Here is a 9,294-nt window from a genome sequence, read left to right on the forward strand (position 1 = left end):
TGACTACTTCCTTTATTCAAAGTTGTGCATCCTGATGATTAAATGTTGATAGTGGGCAATTTTAGGATGCATTAATCATAATTATATGTGCGAGGTTACAATATTTACGGTTTGCAAGCTGTCTTTTGCAGCGCTTGTGGGTAATGTAGTTTAAAAACGCGTCATATCGGGGATGCGTGTACGGCTTAACTACATTACCCAGAAAGCCCTGTTTTTCTTCGCGCATGCGCCGTGTGTGTTTTCTGATCCATGTGTAGGCGAATCACGTGTAAAGTAACCGTTCATCGTCATGTCTCTGCTGTAAGCAGAGCTTCACGCAAGATTTTTTTTTTATTTTGCCTCCGCTCTCTGCTGCTTTTGTTTTGACAGCTGCTTGTTTTCTTTTCGCATACCCCCTTTACCGAAGAATGAGCGAAAACGATGACATCGAAGTCGACAGCGATGTATGTGCCTCAGTTTCCCCCACTTAAAAGGCAGCTAGCTAGACAGCAACTTTGTTGCGGTATCTTGCTCGGAGATATCCGAGTTAGCCAGGTTAGCTAGGAGGCTAAAATACAGAATTTTGATAAATATTTAAAGGGACGTATTTGGAATGATAACTTGTATGGTGTGTTATTCGTATACCGAGCAATAGGCTTTGTGGTGGCGTCGACTAGACGCGTTAAATTGTGATGGCTCCTTCCCTTCGTTCGTATTACAGCACCAAGCAAGTGTTGGAAAGCTGCTTTTTGCCTTATTAATTTACATTTGAAAAAAAAAAAACAAAGCTTCAATTATTACAAAATAACGCACATTTTGGGCACTGGGCTAATGCACAACTAATCTCCCCAAGAGCAAGGTCGGGCCATTTGAGAAGGTTAACTTTCCTTGGTTCTCGTACATGACGTCATTTGAGTTATTACTCATACCGATTATACCGGTTTTTGACAATAAAATAGGGATCTTAGCTTTGTTTAATACACAATCGAAGGAATAATATTCTGATGCAGTGACCCACATTGCTAACCTAGTGCTCCGGGGGCTTAAAAACACTGCGTTTTCCGTCGAATTACTGTCGTATATCGCTAACCCTTTTTGCCAATTGTCATTTAATATATTGTCGGTTAGGTAAGTGTCCAGTAACGTGACTTTAATTCGATTACATTGTCGTGATCGTTTCATTGTGGTTGTGTATTTGCGTGCACCCTCTTCAACATGTTAAATGCAACAGTACAATGTCGTGCAAGCCTGTCGAAATATCTCCAATTCTAATCTCTTGTTATGTTTTAATCGAGTTATTGTATTCTTGTGAAATGATTCAACAGCCACGATCTGGTTCATATCTGTGGATTTCATGGATTCCCCCTCCCCCTCACTTGTTTAAGCTGCTGCTCATAAAGCCACACACTACACACTGCTTGCAGGCCTGCAAAGCCTTCAACCCTTGAAATGATGTACAAATCTTTTGCACCAGCACTTCCCCATTCATTAGTGGGTTTAAAATATCACAGCAGCAGACAAAAGTGTCACAAAAAGCATAGATGAGTCGTATCAGAAAAGCTTCATTACTAGTGTCATGAAAGAGATTTTTCAAATCCAGACTTTGCTCCTTGAAGTCCCTTTGAAAATCCCCCTGAAGTCTAACAAATTCTTCTTCGATCATCACGGCAGTCTTCGTGTCGCCTGTGTCTTCTAAATGGGTCCCCAACCGCAATTGTTGAGTTTGATTTCAGTCCCACCAAGAAAAAGCATTCGGAAAAAAAAAAAGTTTGTCGCTTTTTCTGTTCTTTGCTAATCAGCAGTAGAAGTAAGTAGTCTGTAAAGTTGCACTGTCAGCATTCCCTGAAAGCACTACCAACATAGCAACTTTTTATTCAACTTGCACAGCAGGTTTTCTTTGTTGTTGCCAGGTGATGTCACGCAAAACGGCGTCAGAGGCCGCACGGAAGCAGTCCATTTAAAAAATAAAATAAAAACTTGTCTTTGTTGCAGGCAGACAAGCGAGCACATCACAACGCGCTGGAGCGTAAACGCAGGGACCACATCAAAGACAGCTTTCACGGTTTACGAGACTCGGTGCCTGCATTGCAAGGAGAGAAGGTGAGGAGGGACAAAAGCATCCCGACACAAACCTCCCACAACGGGAAAAGCTTGAAGTGCAGACCCACACCAAAGTCAATAGATGAGTCTGATATGACATGCAAATAGGATTCTTAATATCTGCACAGATAAGTGCAAGTAACACATCGTGTCGTCAACAGACCTTGACTTTTGAGTTGGACCTTAACTTCTTTCTAAAGCGATGTCATAACTATGCCCAAAGTTTATGATTCACAGCATCACGGTTCATCTTAAAGACCCTAGCAGTCATTATTTGCACAAACATATGAGGCTTTTTAGGTTTGATTGTTAAATGCCGAACCCAGCCACATTTGGTAACCCTTTTACAACTGTTGACAATGAAAATGTTTTGACTTGAATACTTGTCTGTGTCATACAAGGGGTTCCTCGGTTTTCCACGGTATAAACGGCACCCACGGCGTTTAGTGCTTCAAAGTGTTTTCCATAAATTTACTTGAAATCTCTCCTTACTATTGTGTTAGCGAAAATGCTCTGACATACAAATTTGATCACCCGTGCGTCTCTAGCATAGGAGCGATAACGCCGTCGGAAACCGAGGACCCCCTGAATGAAACAATTGTGTCTTGAAACTGTTTCCACTACATCGTTCCTTCATGTCTCTCTGAAATTGTCTGCTGACAGAGCTCTGTTAAACAGGCTTCGCGAGCCCAGATTCTCGACAAAGCCACTGAGTACATTCAATACATGAGACGAAAAAATCACACCCACCAGCAAGACATTGACGACTTAAAGAAGCAGAATGCGCTGCTGGAACAGCAGGGTATGTATGTACGTACGCGACAGCGGAACCTCCGCAAATCCAACGGGTATTTTCAAGGCGGCTCGGAGGTTCTACCGTGGGGCTCGTAATGTCTCGTGCGGTCATTTAGCGAGCTTTGTGATTGCAGTGCGTGCTCTGGAGAAAGCCAAGGGCAACAATCAGCTGCAGAGCAACTATTCCTCCGACAGCAGCCTGTACACCAACCGCAAAGGGAGCGCCGTGTCGGCCTTTGACGGCGGCTCCGACTCCAGCTCGGAATCGGAGCCCGAGGAGCCTCCGACCAGGAAGAGGCTGCGCGTGGAGCCCAGTTAGACTCTACGACTGACTTTTTGTTTTTGACCTTGTGTTTTTTTTTTTTTCCTGAAACTCCTCTTAGCTGTGTGCATTCAGCCCTGCCTTCTTCTCGCTTGAGTCAGTCAGGAGGAGAGAGGTGCTATATATTGTGTATAAAATGCTTCGACCTCCCGAAGCATCTTGTCACTTCTTTCCTCGCAGCCCAGCGTGAACCCCCCCCCCCCCCCAACGACCCCCCCCCCCCCATCCAAAGTGAGGCAGCTCTGTAATTTTAAAGGACTTTACATTTTTCAAACCTCACACCGACCTTAATTTAAAGGAATGTGGAGATTACAAAGTATGAAATGTCAGGTCACAAAATTTGCAATTGTTGAGAGGGGTTGACAAAATATGTTGATTGGCAACATTCCCTTTTTAAATCTTTTCTTTTTTTTTTTCTTCAGAAAAATGTGATGTTATGCAAAATCAGCTTATTCGGTGTAGATGCCTGGAATGTTGTGTTTTGAAAAAGTGTTTTGTGGACTTAAAAAGAAATCCCCCTTATTTATAGTGAACCATAATTGATGTCACTTATGTTTTTGGACTTGAAAAGGGCAAACATTGTGTTTTAGTTGCCCCCACAATGGGTTCAGCTAATTTCTTTCCGCTCTTTTTTTTTTTTTTTTAATCACTGTCAGACAAAACATAAGCACCTGATCGATACTGAATGTTACACAATACAGTTCAACTTCATTTTTTAGGAATGAACTCTTGGTTGTGTGTAGTATATAACCCAAATCCAAAAGGGTGTCAACCGCAAAAGGAAAAAGATTCCCTCGAGAATATTTTTGCTTGTGCTGGGAATGTTTCTCTATACCCCGCCCCCCCCCCCCCCCACCCCCCATTTTCTCAGAGGTAAATGAGTGTGTATGTATGTAATCAATATTTGTTTGTTCCATTCCATGGAAATTACAGGTATGTTGTACATACTGCCAAAGGGTGTCTTGCAAGTTAAGACATACCTTGAATAAAACTTTTATCCTTATCGGATGTATTTATGCCTTTATGTGTTTCTGTTCATGTGGCTTACTATTTATGTGCTTAATGCTTCGAAGTTGTTTTTGAAACAAATTCAGAAAATATGTTAATATGTGCCTTGACTAAAAAAAAGAATCACTGCACAATGATATACTTCTTTTTAGTTTTAGTAGTGTTTCAAATGTAAAAGTTACTTTTTGACCTTAATCGCCCAAAACAATTGAGGAATAAGTTTATTTTTCAGTTGGTAACTTTAAAGACAAAATAAAACGTGGGAAATTTGCATGTCAAATGTATTTGAAATAGCACGTTGTGCTTGTTTTTAAGGTGCAGAAATAGAAGTTGTTTCCTTGAGTTGAGGATTCAAAAATAGAAGTTGTTTCCCTGACTTGAGTATAATTCAAACTTGTCAAAAGCAGTTCCTCTGAAGGATGAAGCTTGTTTGCTTTGCCATGTTCACGGACCGTGGTAATTTCTATAAAATGGACGGTACTGTCAGTTTATGACTGATATTAAGTGTCCTACTATATAGACGGAGTGAAATGATAATTAAATTATACTATGAACAACCGTGTACGTGTAAGATTTTATCACCAGCCAAAAGTGTCACTCAGATATTTGCTCTACAACGCTGTCTCCAAGACTTGCTGAAAAACCAGAATTTCCGAGCTGACCTGAATCTGACGCGTGTCAGCAGCGTAATTGGCGAGTACGTCAGGTAAATGCAAAACATGGAGGAGTCATTCCCTGACAATTAAAAGTTATTTTTTTAAACAGTCGATCATGGCTAAGCAGTACGATATTTTGTTCCGGATTCTCCTACTCGGGGATTCAGGTGTCGGCAAGACGTGTATGCTGCGTCGCTTCACGGACAAAGAGTTCGATACAGGACATATATCCACCATCGGTAAGAAATTAAAATTGAAGTCATCCGTCTCGTTTAAACAGACAATTGACATATTCAAACCACCGACAGACCCAAAACGTATTAATGTGACTCATTTGTGAATACAATCGGAATGTCAGCTGCCATTTATTTTTTTGCGTGAAGCCATGTTTACTTTTACTTTGTGAAGTGGGGAAAAGTAGCTCTACTTGTTGGCCCGGCAGGTTTGGTCTGACAGGCGCGTGCGCGTGGGAGAAATAGTTTTTGAAATTTTAAGTGAAGTAGGTGAACATCTGCCTTAATAACTATATTAAAATATTTTTCTGTATATTTTTTTTACCACCAGGCAGAGGCGTGTCTATCCCATTTTGGAGGGGGCTAAAGCACCCCTAAATAAATCCAAACTCCACGGAAAATTTAAGAACTTAAGTCTGTATTTATTGTAAGTCCTTTAACAAGTTAAAATGTTAAAACCATAGAGTGCTTACTGGAACCGTAATAAACAATTATTAATTCGTTCTCTCTCCCTTGCGCAGTTCTCCAAATAAGCTTGCTAATCTTTAGTCACTCCCTCCTGAAAAGCAATAGAGAATTATGTAAACATTATATATTGTAACAGAAAAATGTTCAAACAAATCATAAAATTTTGCCCAATAAATGTCAACCAGCTCTAAAATATAACGCAAAGTACCTTTAGGCAGGATGACGGAAATTAGCATATTTTTTTACGGTGATTATAATACTTTAGTTCAAACAATGGCTACTTCATACTGTACACACAAGGAGCAGCAGCACATATAAATAAAGTATACAAGAAAACTCACTCTTTTGTTCATCGGTTTCCTTTTGCTTTGACCGATTGATATTCAATTTTCATTTTTAGGTGTGGACTTTAAAATGAAAACTCTAGAAATAGATGGAATCAAGGTGCGGGTACAAATATGGTGAGTTTTATTTCCTTTCAAATTTGACTCATTTGTTTTGTTTGTCCGTCTGTGATCTTTTTTTTTTTTTTTTTTTTACAGGGACACCGCCGGTCAGGAACGCTATCAGACTATTACCAAACAGTACTACAGGCGTGCACAGGTGACTTTGCCAAACCGACGTGAACTATTTCTACCTCTGCCAGCGCGTGGGAGGATGAGTTGTTTATCAAAGGTGCACTATTTTAATCATTTTTTTCTATTTGTTCTTTCCGCCTAAGGGTATCATCTTTGTTTATGACATCACCAGCGAGTCCTCCTTTCAGCACATCGTCAAGTGGGCCACCGACGTTGACGAGGTAAGCCAAAAAAAAAAAATCATACATTGTAAATCGAACGAAAACAATCCTTTGCTTCCTCCTCTCTGTTGTTGTCTCACAGTACGCACCGGAAAAAGTGCAGAGGATTTTGGTCGGAAACAAATCAGACGAAGAGCCCAGGAGGCGAGTGACGAGGGAGGAAGGAAGCAAGGTTTGACTCAACTTTTTCTTCATTACTAAATTTGCCTTCTATGGTCCCTCAAAATATCAAATTCAATGTTGCAGCTGGCGGAAAGGTACGGAATGGATTTCTTTGAAACCAGCGCGTCCACGAGTCACAACATCGAAAAGGTCCATCGCCAATACGGAAAATAAAGTGTGCACGTGATTTGTCGATAACATCTCTGCATTTGGTATCTTTCAGTCATTCAATCGAGTGACAGAACTGGTGCTGCAGGCTCACAAGAGAGACGTGGACAACCTGCTGGGATCTCTGGACGATTATTTAAGCAAGGCCGGGTTAGACGAAAACGGCCAAGATAATAGCACTCGAAGAGTTTGTGCCTGTGCCAGAATGTTTTAAATTAGCATTTTGTTTACGCTCTTAATTTAATTCACCAATCTTTTTTTTTTGGGGGGGAAACCTGCCAACAGAAGGCAGTAATATACCACATCTACTTTCCCTACTTTTCATCCTGTTGCTTTCTAATCGTATTTATAGTTTGTTAATTTATAATGCATTGTTAGGGTGTAAAGTGAGAGGAAGGCTATTAATTATTTAAACCTTGAAACTTGACGCTTCATTCATTTCCATGTGATCCCCTTTGTATGTTTATTCTGTTTCTGAATGCAGTACAGTGAACTCCTGTTCGAACCATAAATCGTAAAAGTCCGTGAGTAATTGATGCCCAACCCAAAAATGTTTGCCATTGTTTACAGACGCTGATGGAACAAATATTTTTTTTTCCTGGCTTGATTAAATGAAGTGCTTCCCCTTCACTTCAATATTATCACCAACATACCTCAAGAATGTGCCAATGGTGATTTTTTTATACTAAACATGAATTTGGGAAAACAGCAATTAGGTGAGCGTACTACAAATAATAGAGGATGAGTTCTACAAAAATAAATCAAATGCAGAGGTTCACTGTACAGTACTTCCTATTTAACGTGACAATGTTCGGCACAGCACTTAAGACTCTTGAAATTCTATTAAGCTTCAGATGTAATTTTACTTGAATGTTTGTTTTTTTTAAAGTGCCATAAAAGACATCCAAGAATGAAATAAATGTTGAAGAAGTAAGACACATGGCGTCATTCGAATAACTTAACATGGTCTAGGAAAAATATGTCTTTGATAAGATCGTATTGGATGTCCGGCATAGATCAGTTTTCCCACAGTGTCATCTGAGCCTACCTTCGGCAGCGAGTCATGTGACCACCGACCCGTCTTATCCGAAGCTCTGACCTCCCTCCAGTGCAGTTCTCATGTACTGTTGAGAATGGCGTTCATTGCCAAGACCTTCTATGACCTGAAGGCCACAACGTTGGAGGGTGACATGGTGGACTTCAATGTGTATCGTGGTCGGGTGGTGCTGATAGAGAACGTGGCGTCACTCTGAGGCACCACCGGCCAGGACTTCAACCAGCTCAAGGAGCTCCAAGGAAAGTACCCCCATCGACTGGTGGTCCTGGCCTTCCCCTGTAACCAGTTTGGGTATCAGGTTAGTTGAGCAGCTGAGCTTGCTTATCGACCACAATGTAACTAAATTGAAAGAAATTACAGTGAACTTCCCGTTTTATATTTGTACAATTGGTATAACTCACTTTTGGGTGCAATTCCATTGTCTGTCACTAGATGGCAAAATACTTGACATTATTTATTTATTTATTGATATTTGATCAGTAACTAGAATACATTTTTGTGTGGTTCCAGGAAAACTGTAGCAATGGTGAGATCCTAAATTCCCTCCAACATGTCCGCCCAGGCGGCGGATTTCAGCCCAACTTCACCATCTTTGAGAAATGCGACGTCAATGGAGAAAATGCACATCCTGTCTTTGCTTATCTCAAAGAAAAACTCCCCTATCCCAACGATGACCCAAACTCCCTCATGCACGACCCAAAATTTCTGGTTTGGAGTCCTATCAGCAGGACCGACATATCTTGGAACTTTGAGAAATTCCTCATAGCACCCGAGGGAGAGCCGTTTAAAAGATACAGCAGGAAGTTCCCCACTATTGCCATTGAGCCTGACATTCAACGATTGTTAAAATTAACCAAAAGTTAAAAATGCAGACTTTCAACACCACGTTTAAGTCTTATTTAATGAAGATGATATTATGAAACTCAACTGATAGATCATCTGAAGCTTTGTAAGTGCTTAACTGGAGTTGTTATAGAATGTTTATATATTTTTAACCCCTCCAAACATATATTATAATACTACAAAATAATAAAAAAATTGACAACCCGTTCCTAACGTTGAAATGCCGTCGCAATTTTTTTTTGATAATCTTGCATAACTGTTCCTCCCTTTGCCAGCAGATGGTGCTCTATACTTGTATTAGAAAATGGGCTTCTCCAAATTAATATTCGCCGCACATATACCTTACAAAATGATTGCCTACAGAAGAAAAAACGTCTATAAAGCATGTTTCACAGCGGTGTAAATCGTTTTATTTTGCCATACACGCTGACATGGAATGGTCACAAGAATAGGTAGCCTATACTGACAATCATCATAAACCGACATATATAGAAAATATACTGAAATTATGATAGATACTGTCAGCCCTTGAGTAAAATGACCTGTGAAAATGTGATGTGTGATTCATCCCTAAGGTGCAGGCACACATTGACCCGAGTTAACCTCTTGCCCCAGAAAGTTATCTATGATTTTTCTTTTACCTCGGGCTAGTGGTTTCCTTGCAAATCATATAACTGTAATGAAAAATCCAAAACTATTATAAC

The 9,294-nt window shown here is 40.3% G+C and overlaps 3 protein-coding genes and 1 pseudogene across 5 annotated transcripts in view; 3 read left to right on the plus strand and 1 right to left on the minus strand.

Moving 5' to 3' along the window:
• Positions 1 to 7,874, minus strand: part of LOC133169492 (hepatic sodium/bile acid cotransporter-like) — an 11,161-nt gene extending 3,287 nt beyond the window's left edge. The window contains exon 1 of one of the 3 annotated variants that reach the window (XM_061301738.1): positions 7,739 to 7,874. The gene's annotated coding sequence lies outside the window, so the exon portion shown is untranslated. Of the gene's footprint in view, positions 1 to 1,548; positions 1,843 to 7,738 lie in introns of those variants that run through there. The other 2 variants (XM_061301737.1, XM_061301736.1) reach the window with 2 other exon arrangements.
• LOC133169495 (protein max-like) lies at positions 250 to 3,408 on the plus strand (annotated as a pseudogene).
• On the plus strand, positions 4,862 to 7,624 carry LOC133169494 (ras-related protein Rab-15-like). The gene is made up of 7 exons (XM_061301739.1): positions 4,862 to 5,099; positions 5,962 to 6,022; positions 6,104 to 6,164; positions 6,283 to 6,360; positions 6,443 to 6,532; positions 6,607 to 6,672; positions 6,746 to 7,624. Exons 1-7 carry the CDS (start codon positions 4,976 to 4,978, stop codon positions 6,902 to 6,904), a joined length of 639 nt encoding a protein of 212 aa, XP_061157723.1. The 5' UTR covers positions 4,862 to 4,975; the 3' UTR covers positions 6,905 to 7,624.
• Positions 7,824 to 8,810, plus strand: gpx2 (glutathione peroxidase 2). Its single transcript, XM_061301740.1, has 2 exons — positions 7,824 to 8,045; positions 8,258 to 8,810. Exons 1-2 carry the CDS (start codon positions 7,824 to 7,826, stop codon positions 8,609 to 8,611), a joined length of 576 nt encoding a protein of 191 aa, XP_061157724.1. The 3' UTR covers positions 8,612 to 8,810.
• The last annotated feature ends 484 nt before the right edge of the window (positions 8,811 to 9,294 follow it).

This window comes from Syngnathus typhle, linkage group LG16 (assembly GCF_033458585.1).
Source record: "Syngnathus typhle isolate RoL2023-S1 ecotype Sweden linkage group LG16, RoL_Styp_1.0, whole genome shotgun sequence".
NCBI classification, from domain to species: domain Eukaryota; kingdom Metazoa; phylum Chordata; class Actinopteri; order Syngnathiformes; family Syngnathidae; genus Syngnathus; species Syngnathus typhle.

What these genes read in the sequence shown, in the direction of transcription:
- LOC133169494 (XM_061301739.1), top strand. Translation starts at nt 4,976, where the DNA reads ATGGCTAAGCAGTACGATATTTTGTTCCGGATTCTCCTACTCGGGGAT. An exon ending in GGGCCACCGACGTTGACGAG is followed by an intron (nt 6,361 to 6,442) that starts GTAAGCCAAAAA and finishes GTTGTCTCACAG; the next exon opens with TACGCACCGGAAAAAGTGCA. An exon ending in CGAGTCACAACATCGAAAAG is followed by an intron (nt 6,673 to 6,745) that starts GTCCATCGCCAA and finishes GGTATCTTTCAG; the next exon opens with TCATTCAATCGAGTGACAGA.